The sequence below is a fragment of the Stegodyphus dumicola genome, chromosome 9 (assembly GCF_044657685.1).
Source record: "Stegodyphus dumicola isolate Sdum_Otavi_A_Nest chromosome 9, ASM4465768v1".
Classification (NCBI taxonomy): Eukaryota; Metazoa; Arthropoda; class Arachnida; order Araneae; family Eresidae; genus Stegodyphus; species Stegodyphus dumicola.
The window spans coordinates 37,304,133-37,330,354 of NC_140776.1; the positions used below are offsets into that span (position 1 = coordinate 37,304,133).

Here is a 26,222-nt window from a genome sequence, read left to right on the forward strand (position 1 = left end):
GCTATATATATATATATATATATATATAAATGTTGAACTGAGTTCCCGCGCAAAAAGTTAATACTCCATCAAGAAAATGCAAAACCACATATGTCTGCATTCACAGGCAGAACTCTATACGGACTCGAAAGGGATCTTTTGCCAGCGTATAGTCTCAACTTCCCTCCTTCGGGTTTCTACCTTTTTTCACACCTGCAGCTACATCTTGCTGATGCTATCTTCCATTCTGCAGAGGACGTCCGAAATGAGGTTGATCATCTTTTCTTCTTTTCTTGGACTCGCGGCCACAACATTTCTGGGTGAGAAGCTTTGAAAAAGTACCAAAACGTTGGCAGAAAATCATAGACTTGGGTGGTGATTACTACCCGCACTAGAAGTACTTTATTAAGAACTTTGTAATTTTTTTTTTACTTTATTAAGAACGTTTTTTGGAGAAAAACTTTCTTTACAACCAAATATAGTGTATTGACTCTTCGAAATGTTTTTCTTAGTAGTAAATGGATTACTAAAATTATCGAATGCATGAATGCTAGATTGAACATGATTTCATGAATTTATAAATACTCGTATATGGGATCCTGACACATTTAATTTGGATTTATTTACTCAGTTTAAGAATACCCTTGTACAAAGTAAAGAGAAGGATTAATATTCCATTATCTATATTCCTCTCATATTTCATTTACCATTTTTGCTGAGTAATTAAAAATATCTATCGATCTTCAATGATCTAAAAACTTAATACATATATCATTTATTCGAGTACGAATATCTATATTAAATTGCTTCGTAACTTCAAAGTAAGGCATATTGCAATAACACTTGTTATAAAGTGCAATAAAATTGCAATAAAATTTGCTATAAACCTTATAGAGTTTTCTTTCCTTCTTTAGAGCAATCCGTAAGCGAACCACTAACGGCAGCAGGGGACGAAACCACTTTGACAATTCGTGGGCTGAAACCGAAAACCAGGTATTTCTTCAGGGTCAAATGTGAAAACGCCCTTGGGGATAGCCAGTACGGAGCTGAAGTTGCAGTTACGACACTGGAAGAACGTAGGTATAGAGATTTTTTTCTGTTCTTAAACGCTCAGATGTATTAATTAGTTTTGGTGTTTGTAAATTCGAGCCACATACGCTTGTAAAAAGTTTTATTCTAATTGTTCGTGTGTGCCCAGTGAACTTTCGTTCATATAAACTTGCTTTCGTGCATAGAAGTTGTATCTGTAAATAAATTCGCTATTCTTTTATATTATTTTTTCTCATAACTCTGTTTTAAGTCTAATAGAGTAATGTGTTTTGATCAACATTTTACCTCTCTTAAAATGTAACATTTTCTTTCTTTAAAAAGATACTTTTAATTTTAATATAATATTTTCATTTTACCTCTCATTAAATCAAAGATCTTTTTTAAATGCTATTTATTTTGAGACCAAATAAAGAGAAAATAAAATAATAATAATAATTAGCAGCAATGCTTAGATTTAAAAAAAATAACAAATAAAATCATCAGTTTACTTTTTTTTTATTTTTTTTATTTATTTTTTTTTCATACATTACTTTTACAAAACAATGAATCCTTTAAATTTCACAATTTTTACTTACTTAATAGTATGTTTTTTACAATTTGATAATATACTTGAATTGTGTTCATTCGTAATTTCACTGAAATGGTTTGGTAAATATTTGGAACATGAAAGTAATTTAAAAGTGGTTTCTGTCGCTAGAAAACTCTTTGATATGAAAAAATATATATTATTAAATATATTATAAACGAATAATCTAAATCATTCCTAAGATCAAAGCCCACCAGTGGCCGCGGTAAAGTCGCTGAACATTGGTAGTTGGGTCCGAGGTACGAATCCCACGAACGGACTGGTTGCATGGGCATTGGGATGGTTTTCCCCATGTATAATGTGTATACGAGCCAGTTTCCCTTAGAAAGTCCTCAAGGAGGGCATGCCTTCCCTTAGACAGATAGCCCTCGAGTGCTTTGCCGTAATCAAATAAACCAATTCAAACCTAAAATAAAATTATTATAATTATTTCGCATCTTATCATGCATGTCAAAATCAAGATGTTAAATTACAATTCTGTTATATACTTATAAACAAATTTCTTTATCTGTTTACAACTTATTATTATTATATACATATACAATTACAAGAGCCTTTATAAATGTCTATATGCATAATTTATAACGAATTTAAAATTTTCTAATTTCATAGATTGTCTCAGTTCTCAGGATGAGTAAATTGCACATAGAATTAAAAATTTCATTAAAAGCTCTTTTTTAATAGGAGGCTAAATTTTTAGTCTAGACATACCAAATTTACAAACTTTGGCTTCGAAAACATTTGCCGAAAACATAACAGAAAGGCAACAAATTTTTACGTGCTTATTCATCACAAATTTGTTTCGTTTTCTCATGTAATATATATAATGTTAAATTTTTCAACATTTAACAGTTGCATTATATTAAGTGAAAATTAGATTAATACATATAATATATATGAAAATAGTACCACAGTAAAGGAACGCGTACCAAACCATTCCTAATGCAGTTCGATATGCGAGATTATAAGTGAAATCAGATTATTTCCTACTTTAAGCAATTATTAATCAGTTAATGCGATTTTTAATGTTACACGAATTTTTTTTAATAGTTTGAAGTGAGAAATTATTTTAAATTTAACCCTGTTGTTAAAATTGTTAAAAAAACATATATATATATATATATATATATTTACCTTGAACACTATCCCAAGCTCTTTCAATATATATATATGTATATATATATATATAATATAGATTCTAGTCAATTCATATATATAATTTAGATTTTGTAAAAAAAATTTAAAATCATTGCTCATTTCCAATGATAATTTAGCATTGAGAATAAGCTCAATTTAAATTTTCATACACACTGAAAATTATCCTGGCTATCATCTCCCAAGGGAAATGATGTTTAAAAGTGGCCCATCTTTTTAAGAATATAAACTGAACATTAATGTTTTGTATATTTTATAATAATGCTCTCTAAAACCTTCATTAATTAACCATTCATTAATTTTAACCTAATCAAAATTAATTAAATTCGTCTGGAATATAAGTGGCTGTATTAATGAGATTTCATTATGCAAACCGTTTAAGCATTGTACCATGGTTTTTAGTAAATGATAAAAAAAAAAATCGTTTTTGCCGAAATTTCAGAAAATTTATGAGTTGCCAGCTCATAAGAAAACGACTGTTTTCACGCTCTGAAGTAAATTATTTTCATTTAGCTGAATCTAATTTCAAAGCTGAATTTAGCTACAGGACTAAGAACTTTATTATAAAATACATTTAGTTCCCAGTGATATTAGGCATGCTAAGAATATTTGTTTGTTGTTCATTATTTCGAAGACAGCAGGAATGCTGTTTGAATCTGTATATTTCTGATGTAAACAAAACATATCATCTACCAAATCTTGATAAAGCGATTGCAGTTACTACAGAATACATTGGAAGTTGAGAACCGAATCACTATTCAAACAGCTTTATTCAGCATTTTGTTAAATGCTAATGTCTAGATATACGTAAATGTTAAGCAGAAAATTTTTATTAATTTTTGCGATCTGTTCTCTGATAAAGCGTATATTTATATTTTCAACAAAAATTAATTATGTATGAATTAAAATTATGCTTAACGTTTATCGCCGTCACTTAGCTCAATTTCATATTAATTCATAGAATCTTTTAAAAGTAAATCAAGTTCAGTTATGAATATGATACATTTAGGATTTGAGCGATTTTTTTTTCTGTAACTTAATAAGATCTTTTATCACATCCGTGAAATTAGCGCAGAAAAATCCTTATCTTCTATAACATACGAATACTTTTTATGTGCGCTTTTAGTATGGCATTTTCTTCACCATTATTTAGATTGCAATTTAAGCTAAGATTAATTAATTCCTGGAACTTAAAAAGACCTATGTCATTTATCAGCATCTTGAAAATTTTGATTAAACTTTCATGGGAGTATAATCGTGTATAATTCTTCTTTAATTAAATTTCTCTTTTTGTGTAGCACCGCGGGATGCACCTCTTTCTGTGAAAGCCGTTGCTCTGTCATCGAGATCTGTCAACGTCACCTGGCAGGTGAGATATTAAAACTGTGGAACGTTATTTATGTTTTTTATACGTTCCCTTTTCTGTTTTTAATGTAAGAGACATGTATTCAGAGTATATATAGTTATAAACATGTAGACACGTAAAGATTTTATCAAATATATCATGTATTTTGTGCTTCAAAATAATCATTTGTTTTACGAGTTGCTGATGAAATTTTCGTATGCATATTTGTTTAGCTCTAATCTGAAACGCCTTCAAACCAGAAATTAAAAGTTTCGCTCTCCATTTACCGAGATATGTTGATTGATTAAAAACTAATTAGATCCGGCCTTTTCTTCCATTTAATTTTCTTAATCTTGAAAGGAAGAATACTTCTACAAAAATTAAATAAATTGCCTTTATATACATGACTTAAGCGCAACGTTTTTGTAAAAGCAACTGAATGCAAATTAGTATTTCTAAGAATTAATTCTGTTTAACAATGTATGTCCTTTTTATAAAGCAAATATTTAACCCTTCCTATACGCTGATTAGAAATTTTTGAAATCCGTGTATTATTTATGAACGAAACAACTATTTTTGGTGAACTTCACACTTTATATAATTCACATATACAGATATAGATATAAACAAATATATACACTGAAAAGTCGAAACATTATGACCACCTACTGTATAAACGCGTTGCGCGACCTTTGGACTGCGCCTTGCCATGGATGTTACAAGTTCTTGGTAGATGACTGGAGACAGTTTGTACTAAATGTCTAAGCAGCGGTCCTGCAAGGTCGAGATACTCCGAAATGGTGGAGTTTTAGCTCTGAGCTGCCGCTCCATAACATACTAAATGTGCTGTATTGGGTTACGAACCGGCGAGTTAGGTGGGCAGGACATTAACCGAAATTAATCTTTATATCCTTGAACCACTACAACACAATTCGAGCCTTGTAGCATGGGCGTTGTCTTGTTGGAAGATTCCATTTTCAGTTAGGAAGACAGATGCCATGTAAGGATGCAGTTGATTCGCAGTTATGTTCAGATAGTCCGCAGCTTTCATGGTCCGTTCTATCACAATTAAGGGTCACAGAAAAACATTGCCCAAAGCATAATACCACCACCTGTATATGATATGCTACACATGGGGAAGCAACTGTTTGCCTGAAAGACGGCGCACCTTGATACGACCATTGACGTGATAAATTAGAAATTCTGATTCATCCAACCAGGCAACTGTCTTCCACTTATCCATGGTCCAGTCTAGACGTCCCCAGACCCAATGTAGGCGAAGACGCTGGGTCACCAGAGGCACAATGACGCTTGGTCAACAGAGATACATGAGTGGGACATCTGTTGCACAGTCTCATATCGAACAATGTCCGTAGAATTGTGTGTTCCGAAACACTTGCACTTGGACCAACATTGTATTACGCTGTCAGCTGAGCCAATCCCTGGCGCCGATTTTGCTGTACCATGTGGGATAGTGCAGCTGTCAACGTTAACCTCTCTATGTAACGAGGCGACGCTTTTGAGTTGTTTGCAATAAGATATGTTTCAAATACACGTCTTAAAAATATATATACTGTTTCAGTTTCATAATGCCATCATTTTTATCAGTATAAATTAAATTAAATCTTAAACGAAAGGAAATGCATAAATTATATTAAATCTTAAACGAAAGGAAATGCATAAATTATATTAAATCTTAAACGAAAGGAAATGCATAAATTAAAATACGTTCAAAATTAAGCAAGGGCTTTAAAAAACATGTATTCAATGAGGCGAAGAATGATAAGAAAATTTTGCTCGTACCAAATAATGTTTCCTCAAGTATATCCCTTTCTTGTTTTTTTATTTGCTATTACTATTAAACCAGAAACAATCCAACTGTAGCAATTATATAATATATATATATATATATATACTGCTTGAAAAATATGTGATTTAAATTTCACTTTTCATTACACTTTCTTCGTTTTCTTTACTATTTTCTTCCAGAAACCGTTAACAAATGATGGTGGTGGTAGTGTAGACGGTTTTTATGTTGGATATAAAACCAAAGGAGGCGCTGAGCCATTCACATTCAAATCTGTTATTTGTACCCAGGACCTCATTCAGCATTTTGAAATTCGGAATTTAAACAGATTTACGGACTACACTGTTGTTGTACAACCTTTCAACAGCAGAGGAGCTGGGCCTCCGTCGGAAGAAATCGATGTGCGAACTAAAGAATTCGGTAAGATCAGCTTTTCTTCCACGAATTTTACATGCCAAATAATATATCAATAAATAAATAAAGCAGTTAAAATAATTTAAATTTACAAATAGGAAACGACAGAATCTTGCATCCATTCAACGGAATTCTTCTAAATAAATCATTTGTTGAATGCAGTATAGGATTTCGTTCTTTTTATAGAAAAGTTCACAATCATTTTCAGCAGTGGAATCAAAACCAAAAGTAAGATAAAAGCTTCCAGGTTTTCTACATTTCTGCTGTCCCATTTCGTGACTTGCCAAACATAGAAAATTTAAATCACACGAGAATTAAAATTACCGTACATTCCGGCGTATAATTCGCACTTTCAATACAAAAAATAAGATCGAACGGTTGCGCGGAATAAAAATGATAGATTTAAAAACAAGGAATGGGCATCAAGTAATTCGATTTCTATATGTACCTAAATGCTGTTTATTTAAAGAAATGACATAACCTATCAACTTAAAAATTTTCATTATTGGATAACATGCGAAGTTCGTCATGTTCGTCTTCCGTTACATCTTCAAACACATCATCGAATTCTGTTTCATCTTCACCATCATTGTTACTCTAATTCACCATCATTGTTACTCTAATTCATCATCATTGTTACTCTAATGTATCATCATTGTTACTCTAATGCATCATAATCATCCGTTTCATCTTTCACCAACACCAAGCACCCTTGATGCAGCTCGATTTCCGTTTTCGTTCGCAAAATGAATGGCTTCGAATTTGAAACCAGTACTACGTTTGTTTCTTTTCGCGGGAGCCATGTTTACTACTAAAAGGGACACTAGATTCAACTGTATTTCAACTGTATTTCAACTAAAGCAAATGCGATTTACTAAAGCCTTCGATTTTCACTTCAAAATCACGCCTTAAGATGACTATAGAAAGAGAAAATCTTAACTCCTAATTCCACGAATTCCTTCAGGTTGGAACTCCAAATTATATCTCCTTACAATAGAATTTCTCGAAACCCTACAATAGAATTCTTTTGGACGCTTGCATTGAATACAATTCACCCTCTTTGCGGGAATATTTACTCCCTCAAGCCTTTAACCCACACATGTATTGTTTCCCTTATCCCTTGTTAATTCGGTATACATTATTAGAAAGGCTAGAATGCGCATTTTACGCCGAATATAGCTAGCTAAAAGTAAAAAAAAAAAAAAAAAAAAAATTAGCTGGAAGTAATAGATGCACCTTATACAGCGGTGCACGTGATACGTCGGAAATTGCGTATATTATTAATTTATATAAGTATGTAAAAGCCAGTAATATGATAATTAATTTCCTTTATAATGGCGCCTTTTAATTCCTCCTTACTTAGCACTGGTAATATTCCGTATGGATCTTGCTACAGGTAACTATTACTTACAATTTAACTAAATAGGCTAAATCATGAAATAGTTTATCAAAATGTATCACTCAGTCAATCAGCGCCGACATGAAAGTCAGTTATGCTGAACTATCAATCTAACTCCATTCAAGAATACTTTTTATCTTTTGTTATCTTCAACCATATTTATGTTTATGTTCAGAAATGTATTTTATGTTATTCACCATGTCCTTATATAAACAAATGCCGCTGTTGCGCCACCCTGACTAACGCTGCAACTGGCACCTAGTGAATTAATACGGTAGCTTGACAATGAGCTGCAATGTTTTTATCTGCAAATCAACTGTTCTGACGGTGTAGTGTTTTGTATATTTCAAAACGTATTAATAATTTAATATAGTTAATAACTCAATGAATTTAATATAGGGGGTCATAAAACCCTTCGTATGAACTCCCGCGGCTTATCCGCTGGACTAGTCAAAATAAGACTTCAGATGTTGTTATTTAAAGGTATGCGCTCGAGACTGGGATGATTCAAAACAAGACAGCTCTAACGGTTACGGTGGCTGTGAATGAATTTCGAAATTTTTGAATAGTTACACCCACTTTTTTCCCGCGCAGATTCATCAGCGCATTGAAAACCAGAAATGACGTTGGAGCAATATATGTATGATGATGATTGCTGGCGTAAAACATTTGCAAAGAAGAGCATTGTAAAGGACCAGTGACAACGCAAGAGAGGAGAGGTAAAAGAACTTTCATTGGAATTACAACTTTTCAACACGTACAACGTTTCAAGATAGAATCATCTCCTATAATTTTGCAATTCCGTGATCACCGCGATCTCTCAACTTCATTCCGATGGATTTTGGTTTATACCAAGTACTCGAGATATATCAGAATTGAAAGCTGCCATAAAATGTGAAGTTATACAGAGTCTTTCTGCAAAGGTGCATTCGTCCATTGTCGTTAGCAATCTCCTGCATGCAATGCGTTATCGTCTGCGAAGGTGAGGAAATCGTAAACTTGTAATTTGAATACAAGTTTTCTTCCCGCTTCTAATTTCATGGTTTATGTGCGAATAATATGATATTTAATAAATAAATGTAACACACAAAACGTTAAAAAAGGACCTTTTTAGCGTAATATAAAATCTAAAAACTTTCTGATATCTTTTTTATAATACATATATTCCTTTTTTGTAGACTAACTGTTTTAAGCGAATCGTTCATTATTTGAGTTATGTGAAAAGTTAAATAACCAATAAAATTGATTCGATGCAAAAGTGAAATTCGAAAGAATAATAGCAACTTCAGGTCTAAACAATATATGTCAAAACTCAGCACCAAATCGAGAATACTAAAGATATGCTATTTTTTTAAAACATGCTGTCTTTGTTGTTGAACTTTATCTGGCATAAGTCCGAAGAAAGTGGAGTTTAATAATAAAGACAGGAAAAGTTGTGTTAGAACGAGTGAGATAGATAAACTGCTTGCTGAACGAGCACATGAGGAATTTCAACAAATTCGCTGATGCGACGCTATAGTCTAAAACTTTTCAAATATTTTTTAATCATTCAAAGTTTAGAGCCATTAAGCTAACATCAAGTGAATTTTATTAATAATTCTAAAAAATTTCAAAAACTTGATAATCATGTTTTCTTTGCGCAATCTTGCATACGACGCAATCTTGCATACAGGACGGTTTCACATGAAAGAGGCTGAAAAATGCAACCGTTATATACATGGAACAGTGTGGTAGGTAAGTTTATTAAAGAATATCGGGAAAGGCCGAGACGTTTTAAAAAACATAGACTTTCCAGAAACAACTTCCCATTCATTTCATAGGAAAGCTCTGATGCGTTTATGCACTACTTGCACTATGAGTGCAATGATCCTTTTCGAAGGAAGTATATTTGTATATCTCCACGAGATACTATAACAAATTCTGAATGTATGTCAATTTTAGTGAAGTTATATGTGAAATTGTAGTATTTTTTCATATAATCTAGCAGAAATTTTGAAACAGACAATTCTGTGCCAAAAAATAAATAAATAAAAGATTATAGGGGCAAGTCTCTCTTTAACACTGAGGTAAATGGCTATTTGGGTAAATTGGTGAGATATCGCCAAGCCGGCAATGGTTTTAGGGACTAACGTTTTTCGCCAATTTTGGCCAGAATTCGCCATTTATCGTTGCGTACGGGGCATAGAAATGTATCACTGTGAACTTCAGTATTTAGACACGCTTTGCATTACGCTGTGTTTAACGTTCTTAGTAGTTTGAAATGTGACTTCTAATTGTACTCTGTCATACTGAGCAGAGCTGTGCGAGCACTTTTCTGGAAAGCACCAGAACTGTAAAATGCCTCTTTTGGTAAAATAAATTTTATCAAGCTATCGTCGGTGCTGTGTGCATTCAATCTATTGGGAACCCGTACGCTCGCAGCAATATTTTCTGCAAAGTCAGGGTTTCATTCACAGAATTCTAAACAGAAGTAAAGGATCTCAGATAAGTTAGGAGTTATATGAAGACATTTTAGCGTTTAATTTCCACATTAAAGTAATTTCAAATGGTTTGTTTCTCGAAATCAAACAGGTCAATGCAAAGTTTTTATTAGATTTTGAGGTGTTGAACACGAAACCTTTTCGCAAAATGAGTCTACAATTCAAGTATAAGATCTGGTTGCTTCATCACCACCCACCAGACAGCAAAAGTTTTTGACGGAAATGAAAGTCACAGTAATTCTTCACTTCCATATTAAATAGCTATGATAAATTGGGGATCTTCCGCCATGACTGAAATCCATAGTTTCGTTTTATAGACAATTCTTAAGATCTGTATCTCATGAAATTTGATAAATCGAATTGTTTAACAAATTAAATTATTTAAAAACCATATCATTTGTTAAAAGAATTAATCAACATTTCGTTGATCGTAATATAACAAATTATATAAAGCAAACATTAAATTACATGATTGTAATCGATAAAAGATGTGTCTAACGCCACGTGTTAGGTGTGTATCCAATGGTTACAGCCGAAAACATCGCAGACGAAAATGTCGCGGAGAAAACGTCGTGCTACAAAACATCGTGGGAGAAAACATCGCAAAGAGAAAACATCGCAGTTCTAAAACATCGTGGTACAGAACACCGTCGTCGAAAATAAAGCAGTTCAAAAACATCGCAGTTTAAAAACATCGTCGTTGAAAATATCGTGGTAAAAAATAAAGTATCTACAAATCATCGCATGACGATAACATCGCAGACATGCTTTTTTCAAGCATGCTTTAATAAGTGTAAATGGATATTTCCATAATGATTTGTGAGCGCAAGATGGAAAGAAGGATAATTTTTACTTTCATATTTTTTATTAATTAATAAATTTTTGCTAAGAAAATAAAAAGGAAACTTAAGCATAAAAAATTGATGCAACTTATAGCACTTAATAGAATTTTAAACCGACATACTTAACTAACAAAGGCCATTAATAAATCATTTTTATAAAGTTTTACTGGTAATATTTCATGAAAAGTATAATCTATAAGTTACATTTAATTTTCTATGCTTAAGTTTCCTTCTTACGTTTTCAGCAAAAATTTATTAGTTAATAAAATATGTGAAAGTAAAATTTATCCTTCTTTACACCTTGCGCTCACAAATCATTATGGGAATATCCATTTACAATTATTAAAACCTGAAAAAAGCATGTCTGCGATGTTATCGTCATGCGATGATTTGTAGATACTTTATTTTTTACCGCGATATTTTCGAAGACGATGTTTTTAAACTGCGATGTTTTTGAACCGCTTTATTTTCTACGACGATGTTTTGTACCACGATGTTTTAGAACTGCGATGTTTTCTCTTTGCGATGTTTTCTCCCACGATGTTTTGTAGCACGACGTTTTCGCCTTGCGTTGTTTTCTCCGCGACGTTTTCGTCCACGATGATTTTGCCGCGATGTTATCGGCGGACACCGTATCCAATATAGGATTTTTCATTAAAATATTGAATAGTTCGGTTGCTTTCCTTAATCTTCTGACAAATCGAATAGCATTGCTGATTTATAATTCACAACACTGTTGCTTTAAAATACCCTGAAATTAACTAGATATCCTGAAAATGAGTGGGTACGAGTCTATACGGATGGATCACGGCTTTTAAGACATGAGAACGTGGGAACTAGTGTTTTCATCAAATTATTTTCCTTCTACGCACCAGCTGGAAAGTATGGTACTGGCTTTAGATGGTGAAATGGCGACGATCCACATCGCACTTATGCAGCTAACTTGCCATCTGAGTAAATTTAAAAACATAGTATTATTGTCAGGTTCACAGGATGTTAATCAGTCCATTAGTTTTATTCAAGCTCCACTAGTTAGATGAGATTTCGCAATGTCAAGAACTGCTGAATTTTCTTATGTCTAGGCATAAACGTGTTGTTCTCAGTAGATCTCTGGCGACTGTGATTTACAGGTTAATAAACAGGTAGATTTTTCTTACCCAAAAGTTTACTATGCTGTTACACTGTACAAAACGAGAAACCTCTTTCCTCACCTTGAAGTATTTATAATGCATTCGACGTAAGAGTTGAACTCGTGTGAAAAATTAAACCCAAATATGGGAAAAATTGTCTTTTAAATGGACAGTGTACTCTCGATTATCCAAGTGCAGATTATCCAGTTTGCGAATTACCCGTGTGTCGTGCATTCTCAGCACTGTGCATGAAACAAACACGGGCAAATCTGAGCATATTCTAAGGATTGTTGAATTGAGCCTTTAGGTTTAGTGGTCAACGAATACCTCACACATTCTTTCTGCATATGCATAGTGGAAGGCATCATTCGGGTTTATATTTCTGAATTTTTTATTTCCTACGTATTTTCGTGCTTAATTTCTTCTTATTCTTTTAAAACTTTATTTAAAATTTTAGGTCGAAAGGCAAACTAATAACACTGGTTTGATGACGAAGACAGAACCCGCCTAGTATAGAAATCAGAGATTTATCAAATTTCTGAAGAAGTCGATGCAACTACTGTAGTTGTAGGCCTAAACATTGAAAACGATTATTGAGAAAACATCGAGAAATGGTTGGATGGCGATTCGGTTGAGCCAGGCTTTTAGTACTTCCAGTGACTCGAATATTATTCTAAATGTCACAGGAATAAACGAGGCAGAGAATGGTATTAAAAATGTAAGTGAAGAAGATAACGACAATTATATTAGTCTCTAAACAATAGTGATTTCTGTAGAAACTCCATTGGATTTCTCCGGCCAAAGAGGATTCGAAGATAATGATAAAATAACACTTGGAAAAATACTCAGTGAAATTCGAAAAAAATTTAAACGGTCTCTAAAATAAAATAAAATTACTGATTTTTTAAGAAATAAATACAATATTAAGGAAATTATTATAGGTTGGATTATCCGTGTTTTTTCAATTATCCATAGCTTACTTCCCAGCATTAAACAGGATAATCGAGAGTACAACGTACCTGAGAAACCAAGACGGAAGGCAGTATCTGCTTTTCGACTAACTACCAGGAATGATTGCCTGAATGCCAATCAGTGTCATAACTGGCTTCTCACTGATGCTACCTGCCTCTTGTGTGACAAAAATGAGCCTACAGACGAACATCACCTGCGTGTCTGTGGAGGGAGATACTGATGCTTCTAGATATTGGGAGGCTAGAAGACCGTTGGAGCGATAACTTCCGGTTATCTATTGAACTTTTTGATGTTGTTTCTACTATTTCTTATATTTAGCCTTGTGTTTTCCCCTCATTGTAGAGACATTAGGTTTATTTTAACTAGGAGAAGTAAAAAATGCGCAATGCCCTCACCGGGACTCGAACCTAGACCTCTGGAAAAAGCGCGGAGTATGCTACCGTTACACCACGAAGGTACGCAGAGAGGAGGGAGAGAATTACGTTATATTCTCCCCCTTTTAAAGGGCGACTGGAGATTAGGGGACCCAGTCGCCATATTCTGGTGGTGAAGAATCATTATCCACCACCTTTTTAGTTCGAACGCCACTGTGGATTTATAAGGTTATTTTGATCCAGGAGAGTCGAAAATTTAGGAATGCCATCACGGACTCGAACCTGGATCTCTCGAATACGCGCCGAGTTTGCTAACCGTTACACCACGAAGCCATGCAAAAGTGAGGGAGAGAATACCTTATATCCTTACTATACGTTTTTATACTTTTTTGCCCCGCTATAGGAAATGAAAGAAATTGTTTTTAAAATAAAATAATATAATTAAAAGTAATCAATGAGTTCAATTTTAAACCATAATTATGTAAAATTGCTTAAGTTTTGATTATGATATAAGCGCTAAATAATATTGAAGGTAGCAGTTTGTTAGTTCGCAGACAAGCTTGAATTTTCATAAAGACGGATATGCTGTTCTAATTCTGGTCAACGAATGTCAAGAAATGGTCGTAGCTCTAACAGGAAAGCGTTTCGCGGTATTTGTCAATATTGATTTGTAGAAAACCCCCAGATATGTTTCTCTGCGTTACTTAGTAAATTGAATAAAAGGGCATTAGAGGAAGGCTCCAAGCTTCGGTAAGCTGTTGTATATCTTTGGTAATTTTTGAGCCATTTAAATACTACTATTTTAATCTTATAAAGTGTGACGAACACATTTCTCTCAGTTACATCAAATATATTTGCATATTCATACAGTTACTAAGCCTAAATTTGATTCATAAGCTATAGTATTGTTTTTTATTTTAAATTTTGATACATTTTATTCATCTTCATTATAGTTCCGTTCTCACTTCAAAATAAAATTGAATATGTAATGAACTTCATTGCCAAATGCATGATATAAATAAGCAAAACATTGATTTTTGTTATTATTTATAAAAGTCATGAATTTGTCAAAAACATTTAATGTGTAAGGACTGTTGTTTCTTTCAATTGCCTTTTTGGAAACATTTTCTAATCCTGAATGGGAGCAGGTAGCTTACTCAAACTATGCTCGTGTGTGTGTAGGACAAACAACACCACTAAGAAGGGTTAACTTTACCTTTTATTTTACACAATGTACAGCCGATCCCTCACTTCGGGATACAGGGACCAGCACTTATGGTCTAAAACGTAGAAAATAAGAAGTAAACTAACCTAACTACATAAGAACTAGACATAGATATTTTACAGGGACTAGTAACGCGAAGATTGGCCTTTTGACACTACGTATGTTGAGAGCGAAATGCAAAAACTACAATGCGTCTTCAAATATCAGCGGAATCAGGTTCTGGCCTTAAAGACAGACAGGAACTGACTGAAAAGCACGTGCGTGGCAGGGCAGCGAGAAGTCTTTCTCTCTCTCGCTTGGCTAAAAGCCACATCTTAAATATTTATACAGTTTACAATCTCATTAGCATAGACAATTCCTATTCCTTCCTATTTATTCTGGCCGGAAATGGAAAATAAGAGAGAATAGCAAAGTTTTAAAATAAAATAAACGTTAGTAAAACTTAACATTCTTACAAATGGTCTAATAAAAAGTCTAATCTCATTCCGTAAGATTAATTTTTTGTTATGGTAAACTGATAAATATTGGAATACATTTACCAAAAGGAACTCAACATTAGCTAAATTTGTAGAGTCATTAGGTTATTTTGAAGCACAAGACATGAAAAATGAGCAATGTCCTCACCGGGACTCGAAATTGGACCTCTCAAATACGCGCCGAGTGTGCTACCGCTACAGCACGAAGGCATGCTAGAAGGAGGGAAAAATAACTCATAAATTAGTTACTTAAAATAAAATAAAAATGTAGCTTTAATTTCCAAGTTATTCTGTTTACTTAATTTGTTTTACCACTATTAAATTTAGGAAAATTGTACTTAAATTATAACTAATCCATTATTATAAAATATAATAGATTTGTATTACTACAGACTACTGAAAATAAACTCTCATCTTCATTAGAAATTAATTAATTATTTAAATCAAAATTATATTTGGAGTACGGAATTTTGTAAACATGAAGAGGATGTTTTTGTTTCCCTTTGACTCCAAAGAAACATCGAAGGAACATCAAAGAATATCAAGAAAAACAAAACAAAATTAAAGAAAAATAAAATTTTGCTTGTTTCTTAATTTCCACATATCGTATTGGCATTAAATTTCATCTGGAAATCTTTAAATTTGGTATATATTAAATCTTAATTTTTTGGAAGCTTTCATATAGAAGGCTAATTTTTCACATTAACTTGAAAATATTTGACTTGTTAACTTTATTAAAGCGAAATTTATAAATATAAAACATTGTAATAAAGGTACTTTAATTTTACTATGTAAACTTATATGAATTATATTTGCTAACTTAAGATTCCAAAATATTACAGACACATATTTCTTACTTTTCCTGTAGATAATGTTTGGAAGGCAAATACTTCGCTAAATGTAACAAAGTGTAATTATCCTAAGTAAACATGCGTCTAAACTTCCTACAGACTAAACTAATTTCAGAATTCAATCAATTATCATAGCTATGTTATGACCTAATGCCTTTATCTGATAATCAGAATACTAAGGACGGGAGAGAATGTGTGACCTTGCGCTTGGCTTAATGAGATTACATTTCTCATTTATTTCGATATCATTCATCACATTTTTAATTACTCTCTTTAACTGTTTAATTCAACTCGCAATCAATTCTAATTGCTTCTAACCTACAGTTATCCGGGGATTCGAATTGTACGAAAATATCATATCCGGAGGCGTGAGGCTCCAGATTTATTAGCAGGAATGATAAATGTTTCAGCTCCGTGCTTTTCTGAAGCCATCATTTACAATTTGCACGCGCCGGTTCAAGTTTCCCTCGAATTTCCGTAACTGCGAAATACTTAGTGGAAAAGGTTAATTACGCTGAAAGAGCGAGATCTGAATGCAGCTTAAGTCATAAATGGGGGAAACCTTCACTAAGGAGACTAAGATTTTTCGAGGAATTTCCAAAGAAAGGAAATGCGAAGTATCGGACCAAGCATTACGTTTAAATCTCAAAAGATGGCAGGGATTTCATTTGGAAGGTCTCAATACAGAAAATATATTTCTTAACCGAAAGTTTAATATGCAGAGGAAGCATTTTTACTTCCTTGCACGAAGTAAAGGAAGTATTGTAATCACGAAAAATTCTGCGTATCATATTTCAACGAAACTATCTATTTTGACAGCTATCGAATGCGATTCAACGATTCATCTGCACATAAGGACAGAAAAAAGGACTCTTTTTCCCAAAATGAATCATAAAACTGATTTAAAATGAATTCCGAAGAGATTTTTTTCCGTGGCGTCTATACCTACATACGTATGTGTATATACGTATCTCGCATAACTGGAAACCGAGTAGTCTCAGAAAGTTGATATTTTGTATATAGGACTGCTATAGCATGTAGTTGTGGACCTCTATTTTTGGTGGTATTCGGCGTCATTAAAAGTATATGAATATATACAGGGTGATTCAGAATTCATCATCAATATTTAACGTGGAGGTAGGGAATAGAAAAAGAAGGAAATTTCACATAGAAAAGTATGGGCGCAGAGGAACGCATGGGGTTGTAGAGGGCGCTGTGTGTACATAACGTTCATACACAAGCACAGCTGTTTGACCTGTGCAGCCGGCCGTCATTCGACTAAATGACTTTGTAGAAGTAACATGAACCGGTGTACGTGGAATGAACTTGCATGTATGCATGTAAATGCCAGGCATATTCCAGAAGGTCCGGTTGTCCATGAAACGCCGTAATGCATTCTAGCACAAGGTCAGCAGCTCGAGCATCTCTTGTAAGTCTGTAAAACCGATGCAACGAAATATTACATGTAAGATAATAAATGCTTTTTTCCTTACTACTTCCTTTTCATCTGTTCTTTCCATTATTGAACTGGGGTCATTTTGCACTACTACATGGTATACGCGCCCATGCATTCCTATGTGAAATCTCCTTCTTTTCCTAATCCCTACCTCTCCACCAAATAGTGATGATGAATTCTGAATCACCCTGTATATATGAGATTTAAAAAAAAAAAAAAAAAAAAAAAAACTTAGAAATAATGACCGGCAGGAATTTGATGGCGTAGAAGTATTGATCCATAACGAATAGGAAATTGGAGGCGAAGGGAGATTTAATTTTTATTTTTGATTTCAGCAAACATTTTGGAGCCATAATCAAGTTGGTACATTAAGTGTGCTTATGCATTTTGATTGGATGGTTAATACTGCTATAAAATTACTATTGCCTGTTCGAGTTTTAGTTCCATTTACATCATCAGAATTACGTAACTCATATGACATTGATTAGTCTCGAAATAACTCAGTGCAAATAATTTTTACTATTTTTAGAATACAGAAGGGAAATTTACGTTGCTAATTTAATCTTTTACATATTCTTTATTTTTGTTACATATATACAAAGCTCTGTTACTCGACTTAGTAAGCTTAGTTTTTTTATTCTTATATGTTGGCAAATTGTGCATTTTCTGCTTTAAAAATAATTGAATTATGTTGTTCTTATTAAGGGTTTTATGCCTATAGTTAATCTGTTTTGCAATAGCAACTTAAAAATTGCTAAGCCTAATTCATTTTTACCATAGCAGCCATATTTGTTTACACTTGAAACTTTGCAGAATAGTGAATTAAGTCTTTCTACACCTTCAGTGGATTTTTGCCGAGTGGGACCAAAAGGAAACTTTTAGTTTTGTGCACCGAAAAATCTGTCTTCTTGCTTGCTGGCCGAATTGTTTATTTTCGCGGAGAAACCGTAATTTTAATTGTAATTTTTTTAAAATTGCTTTAACTGTATTCGGTGTTTTATGTGTTTCTATATCTTTCAATTTTTAATAAATATATTTTGAATTTGTATACATTTTTTGCCTTGTCGCGAAATGAGAACTGAATTAATTAAATGAGAAATATATCTCTAATGAAATTCCAGGAAAGACGTTTAAATGAAATGCAGGCAAAAATGCGTATAATTTAATATCCCGTACAAGGAAGTCATGTGGTGTACACATCAGATTTTTTATTATTAACATTATCTTTGAGTTTAAACATTGTAAATTACATAACTGTTTAGCCCATCAACAGCTGAGCGGTAAAATCGCTGAACGCTGGTAGTTCGGTCCGAAGTTCAAACCCCACGGACAGCTGGCTGCATGGGCGATTTCTTCGTCTTCCCCATGTGTAATCTTTATACGAGCCAATTTCCCTTACAAAGTCCTCCACTAAGTTATCATTCCGCTTAGGCAGATAGCCCTCGAGGCTTTACTGTAATCATAGAAACCAAAACCAAACTGAGTGGAAAAGTAAGACGCTAAAATCTTTGGACATAAATTTGGGAATTTTAATGATTTGTTATTGTGTTTTAAATTTATGTTTCATCCTCATTCAATTATTTTAGTTATATAAAATACTTAATTATACTGCATAAAATACTTTTACTATTTATCTATGAATTTAAAATACATGTATTTTATAGGAATCTTATTTTACCCATATTTTAATTATTTTAAATAGTTCCATCCAAAAATATATTATCTAATCTTGTCAAATATTTATGTGCTAGTATTTAATATCATGATTAAATCTTGTATGAATTTATTATTACATTTCATATTAAATGTATTATATGCTATTAGTCGCGTTTTTATCTTATAGCTGAAATCAACTGAGTAAAAAGCATTTTTATAAAGCATATGCGTAATTAATAAATTTTTCTTTCAGGATTAACAAGTAAAAGCGCAAAAAAAAAAGAAAAAATTCAGTATTTCAAATTAAATAAAGTTTAATGCACTCCTCCGTATTCTTCAGTTTTATGCTAAGTTCACTTTATTTACATAATATCTTCAGACATTCTAAAGCTCTCGAAGATTAGGTTTTCTACTTTTCATTTTCATAAGAACACAAAAGACTAGTAAAAGAAAACGGTTAATGTAATGAATATTTCGCAAGCGGTTTAAAAACGAGTACCAAGTCAAAAAAAGTAACTATGCATTATTTTTTACAAAAAAATTAAAAAAAAAAAAAAAAGGGGGTAAGGGTTGTTTGATTAAATTTTGCTTCTTTCACTAAAGTAGATGAAATGACTGTAACACAGGAAAGTAATATTAAATTACAAATATCCGTAAATATTCAGCTTTTGCAAAATACAAAGATCAAAATACGCAAGTACTTTTAAATTTCAATATTGCTCGTTACTTTTTTTTAAGTTTTTCTAAATTATTAATGTTGGACAGTATTTTCAGAATTGTATACATCGTTGAATTTCTTTAGTTAATAGTTGTAATTTAATTCCTGCGAAATCGGACAAGTAATTCTTATTAAATTTAAAAATGATTGAATTATGTCGTTAGCTTCCGGTTAAGGTTTTTATGCCTTGAGTACATCTACATGCAATATTTCTAGAATTAGCAACTATTTAAAAGTTGTTTAAGTGCGGCTAAGCTTAATTATTTTTACCATGGCGTCCATGTTTGTTTACATTTGAAACTTACCAGAATAGTGGGTTTGTTGGCAATCTAGAGAAACTAAGCATCGCAACAACAAAGATAACGCCTTCTTTTATTATTGCGAATTAAATCATGCTTAATCCATTCTGGAATTTATTGGAAGAAATAAGTTTTTAAGATTTACTTCGTAATTTTTAATATAGATATTTTGAGTTTTATGTATTTTTGCCTTATCACGCAGTGAGAACTGAATTAATTGAATGAGAAATGCTGAATCGTCTGTGAAAAACTTTTTTTTTTTTTTTTTTTTTGTGCTTAATTTCCTTTGTACATCGTTTTAGATTTATTATAGTATTTGAATAGAACATGTGACAACGATTAGATAATTCTTCAAATGATATAAATTTTGTGCATTCTGAGTTATAATATGACTAGATGATCAAGATGATCGTCGAGTAATAATCGAACTTATATTGACCTTGACTTTGAAGTTGGTGAACTCTTGAATTTATGCTTTTTTGCGTTTCTAAGTTTATTTAAATTGTAATTAAGTGTCATATGTTAATTGAAATTTACGTAATATACGTTACGTATAAATTTTTTATTATAAGTGAAACTGTTAAAAATAGATTCTTCGTGTTGCGTGTAGCTAAGCCTAGGCTTAGCGATTTCTTCGCTTGAACTGCGTGGTTCGTTCTAAAGATTTACTATTTTGATGATGCAGAGGATTGAGTTTTCTTATACTGACAAGGTTATATTTTCTGATACTGACAAGCTTCATTCTGAGTTATAATTGCCATGGAAGAAAAGGAGCTTTTTCATGGAAATCAATTTCCGACAATTGAGTCTGTCTCAGACAGAATTAAAAGTCTTCGTTTAGAGAAGCATTACTATGATTCTTACTCTTCTAAAGACGTAGATATTAAAAAACAGAACAAAAAACGCGCAATGGAAATTCAAACCGAAATCGACACCTTAGAAATTCTCCTTAAGGAGTTAAAAAAACCTAAAGAGTCTTCAAGTAATAATAAGACTAATGAAAGCACTAACGTTGAAAATTCTACTAAAAAGAAGAAAAGCAAGTCTTCCGCAGCTAAAGCTAGCAGAAACAGCAAAAAACGCACCGTCACGGATAGCGAAGGTTTTTACCTCGCCGAGAAACTCTGTCAAAAGACCTCTGGCAAATACATCAAAAGATTTAGAACAATCTAATAAATATAAGAATTTAGATCAAGGTGATCTTATGGAAGGAGAAAATCTGGAAATTATTCCCGATAAACGAAAAACTAATATTCCATTCCTTGTGATGGATGACTTTACTGGCGATTGGGAAGTCCTTAAATTAGAATTAGTGAAACACAATATTTCCAAATACCGTGGAGAAATCAAAAGAGGCTCTCTCGCGATTCGTGTTTATTACAGCGAATATTACCGTTACATCACCAAATACATATCTTCGATAGGCAGGCAATTTCATAGCTAGAAGCTTAATTCCAATAAATCCATGAAAGCAGTTATAACGAAATTTCCGAAAAATACAAACCCAGAGCTCATTCTCAAAGAATTACAAGATGAGAAAATCACAGCAATTAAAGTATTTCAACATACTTCCTTAAGAGAAGGAAATACAATTAACATTCCTCTATTTGTGGTGGACTTTAAACGTTCCGCTAGAGAAAGAAAATTTATGATTTAAAGACTATCTGTGGATTAAATGTCTTTACACTACTTACAAGGCTTAAAGAGACCTGTGCCGTGCCATAAGTGCCAACGGTACGGGCACTCACAGGAACTTTGCCATTATAAACCGCGATGCCTTAAGTGCGGACAATTTCATGAAACTTACACCTATAAACAGAAAAACGAAGACGGAAAACCAGCCGTGTGCGCCCTGTGTGGTGATATGCAATGTTTCAGCGTATACAGGTTGCACAAAAACACGCCAATAATATTTAAAAAGGCCATAGAAATCGCTAAGAAAAAAAAAAAAAAAAAAACAGCAAAATAATCCTCGTATTTGACACAACATTAAATTAAATCAGAAATATTTTGCAGCCCTAAATAACAGTAACTCTGATAATAAGATAACTCCTAACTGGACGCAAAAGAACAACCGTTCCTAGAATGGTTGAAAATTCACGTTAAGACAGCTAAAGAATTCCTTATGAAATTCAAGCAAACGAAAACCATTATGGATAAGCTAGAAGTCGGTATAACCGCTCTTGATTATTTCTCCAACATCAATTTGGAATTTTAAACGGGTGCTGTTCGCATTTGTTATGTCGTTTTTGAAAGTACCAATAAGGTAACCTACTAGTTGATCATAACACTAAAATACTCTTACAACAGGAAAATAGTAGTATCAATAGTTTTCAATTGCGTCATTCAACAATTCTGTACTATTGTTTTACAATCCTTACTCTTACTGAGTAATATTTCTTTAACCTTAGTCTTTAGAATCTCTATTATAGTTACTTCTACAATCATGTAAATAAACTATGAATTAAATGAACAGTATCCACCCCGGGGAGAAAAATAAAAAAAAAAAAAAAAAATTAACAAGTTACACTTTCCACTTCACACAGAATAATCAATACAAAAAAAATGCATACTATTGCACTCAATAACATCAATTAGAATACTGTTATTGCACATAATAATTTTATATTTTTTCTTTTTTCTTTTTTTTTTTATTTTAAGTACAGTTTAACCGGATAAAAGTTAAGTTGCTACACTATTACAATTCTACAAACAAGTTAACACCCCTGAGAGGAGCAAAGATGCTCATATAGAGACACTATTACAAATCAATCCTCACCATGAAGGAAATCCTAAAGTTCAATTAAATAAATTCATGAAGAACTTGTTTTTCTTTACATTTAAGTTAAGTTACAATAATTTAAAAAAAGTTATGAATCCTTAGTCAATCTAATACTTTTACTTAATCGACACACACAAAAAAAATTGATTTCTATAGAGTTAGGTTAAATTTATCAACTACAAAAAAAAAAAAAAAAAAAAAAAAAAAAAATTGAAGGTTCAACAAATTAAATCATTTCCATCCTTTTAACTGCAAAAATCTATTTCCTCAGATAGTTAAAGCAAACAAAAAATAACTTAGCTTTTACATCCAGACGGACAGCTAGGACAACCATCCCGAACAAATGGACGTCGCTTTCCTGAAGAGGGCGCAATCATCTGTTACTAAGAAGCAGGTGATAGATCTTGAAAACGGCAGTTCACCATGCAAGATGAATGTCCAAACTGGTAAGCAAAGCAACGGTGAAAGCAGGAAACCATAATATTTTTGTTAAATTCGACTCGGAATTGGGTTAAGATGAAATTCAATCCGTATGCAAGGTAAAGGATGAAAAGTTCCTAGAACTCCGAGGAGCAAGAAATAAGTGGCACTAAATGTGGATCTACGCTACTCTCTGGTTACGGTGCATTAGTAGTTTCTTCACGACGGTTACCCCAGTCGGCTACTGGAGAAGCAACGGCCTAACAATGTCCCTTCCAAAATTTTCATTCTCTCGAACATGATTCCAAAAACAAAAAATCAGCTATCGGCTAGCACAACTTCCAGCGGCAAGTGAAAAGTCCAAAAAAAGTGTCCTCGTCCCACAAAACAGCCCTTTAAAAGGGGATGCGCCGGAATACCAAATTGGCACAACTCACTCCTCTCCAAAAATTAAACCAGTTGCAACTTCAGCATTCCTTCATGTTAACAAACTCGCCCAAGCCACCACTTTGAAACCCTAAAGGAAATTTTAAGTCGCCAAGCCGTCGCCAATCAACCACGCCTCGCGAAGGGGAAAACTTGAAATTTCAACAACCCTGTAAGCAGTCCCAACGAAGGAACGCTGAAAACTCGAAAAAACGACTATTTTACCGGAAAGATGGCACTTCTTCCCTCAAAGTAGAAATCACTATGACAACGGAAAAAAAACTAATAATTAAAGCTCATAACTAAAATGCAGTTAAAGTTAGGAAAACGAAAGTTATGTCAAATTAAAGAGCTAATTTTTCTGCAACTAATGATATTAAATACTAAGAAATCGACTTAATTTTTATCATGAAAAACTGAGTTTATTACATGAAAATTCACCTATATTCATTGTCTGAGTGTACAAGATTGAAGACGCCGTTTGCGTAAACTCGAATACCCGAAATAGATTACACTAGAATTAATAAGCCAAATAAGGAATATATCCAAACTTGTTGTGTAGCTAAAATTTTGAATATTTACAAATTAAAATTTTGATTTTTATGATTCACTTAATTAAACTAAATTCGCTACACAACTAAATTCCAAAACTAAATTCCAAAAGAAACTTTTACTAAGTTTTCATTGCATATAGCCATCGAACTTAGGTAGCGCTTTGTAATTATGTATATAGCCTTATTTAACCAATATTTTCCTTAAGGTTTTCGTCAACTATTGTATTTGACTTCAACATATCACATGACTTGCTCTACGCTACAACATTAGCGATGGCGATAAAACGCCCCTAAGTTCAAGCTTTTTACTTTTATTTAATTTCAACTGCAACTTTATGAATTTTTAGTATTTTCCCACGATACTAGAGACTTTATTTTTGTGGAATCTACAATTATTTTATTATTATTCAAGACTTTAGCTACAAATTAAGCTTATTTCTTTGCTTTACTGCAAATTCGGCTCGACCAATCAGCGCTGCTCCTTGTTTGCTACCTCAGAGTCAGCCTTCGCGACTTTTACTCGCAAATTATTGAATTCAAAGATAAAGATGTTTATATCAATTAGTTAATGAACTTTCATTACTTTATTCACGCCTCTGTGCGACGAGGTGCAAAACATTACAGATTTTAGTTCAAAATTTCCGAAGATATACGTGAATTTATATACTGGCGCGTTTTGAAATTTGGCATATTTGTTGAAAGCGATAAAACATCAAATGTGGTTTAGACACTTTGCTAAAATTATTTAGAAGTAGGAACGATGTGATTTTTTTTTCGCTCGATGTACAATGTAAAAAGGTAGGAACGAGTGCCTTTTTTTCCCGCTCCGGCATAATGGAAGGGAAAGGAAGTTTGGTGTCCATATATTAAGCAGTTCGCCAAATGATTTATTCTTGGAGATAACTGAAAAAATTGCGCTAAGATCAATTTAATATCTAGGCTTAATTTGAGTCCTAGAATCGAAATATGGAAAAAAAAAAACGGTATGCTATTTCAGAAAAAGGTCCGAATTTGTGTCAAAATACTTATGCTAGAAGAGTGGTATATCCTAAGCCGCGCTTTCGAGATATAAAAACTGTAGTTTGAATTTGGTCAATTGACCCAGTAGAACGGGAGATACAGAACTGTCTTTTTTTTTTCGCAGCGTAAAATACGGTTTGTATACTATACACTCTAGTAACTATTGGATACATTATTTAGATCACTTACTATTTATCACTGATCAGTTATTCATGATCACTTTGCATTTAATCTTTCAGTGAACTACGAGTATATAGGAAATTACCCTGAATTTCTTTTTTTTTTCTTTTCTTTTTTTTTTTTTTTTTTTTCAGATACGCCAAGCACTCCAATTATCAAGTCCTACTACACGACATCCAAAACTATAAAATTATCCTGGGAAATCAGTATCACTCCTGACGCACCAGTTTCAGGTATTTTGTTTTCTCTTTTTTACATCTACTGTAAATTATTAAATTTTAAGCAATATATTTCAGTGCTGTAGCTTTTACAGAACCTATACTATTAAAATCTATGCGCGTCTGCTCGTTTTTTCTTTTTTTTTTTTTTTTTGGTTGTTTTTTTTGCTTGTAGCATTATCTCCTCCAGAACGGCGGAAAGTTGAGTTTCTGGAGAAATACCCCTCGGGATTCGAAAATTTTGTGGGAAATTTTCTGGACTACTTCTTTCTTCGTGCAACTTTAATTAGCTGATATATTAATTAAAAACTCTGAAAACGCTAATTTTCGCCCTCATTTTTCGAGTGGAAATAGGCTGGAGCTGGAGATAAAAAACTGTTTCATTTCGAGAAGTGTTGCCACTGCTCG

The 26,222-nt window shown here is 32.8% G+C and overlaps 1 protein-coding gene across 2 annotated transcripts in view; it reads left to right on the forward strand.

Annotated features, from left to right (window-relative positions):
- Window positions 1-26,222, forward strand: part of LOC118188109 (cell adhesion molecule Dscam1-like) — a 637,201-nt gene that overhangs the window by 500,159 nt on the left and 110,820 nt on the right. For both annotated transcript variants that reach the window (XM_085823338.1, XM_085823339.1), the window contains 4 exons: window positions 894-1,055; window positions 4,069-4,139; window positions 6,105-6,342; window positions 25,731-25,829. In XM_085823338.1, coding sequence (XP_085679464.1) covers window positions 894-1,055; window positions 4,069-4,139; window positions 6,105-6,342; window positions 25,731-25,829 — 570 coding nt within the window. The remainder of the gene's footprint in view (window positions 1-893; window positions 1,056-4,068; window positions 4,140-6,104; window positions 6,343-25,730; window positions 25,830-26,222) is intronic.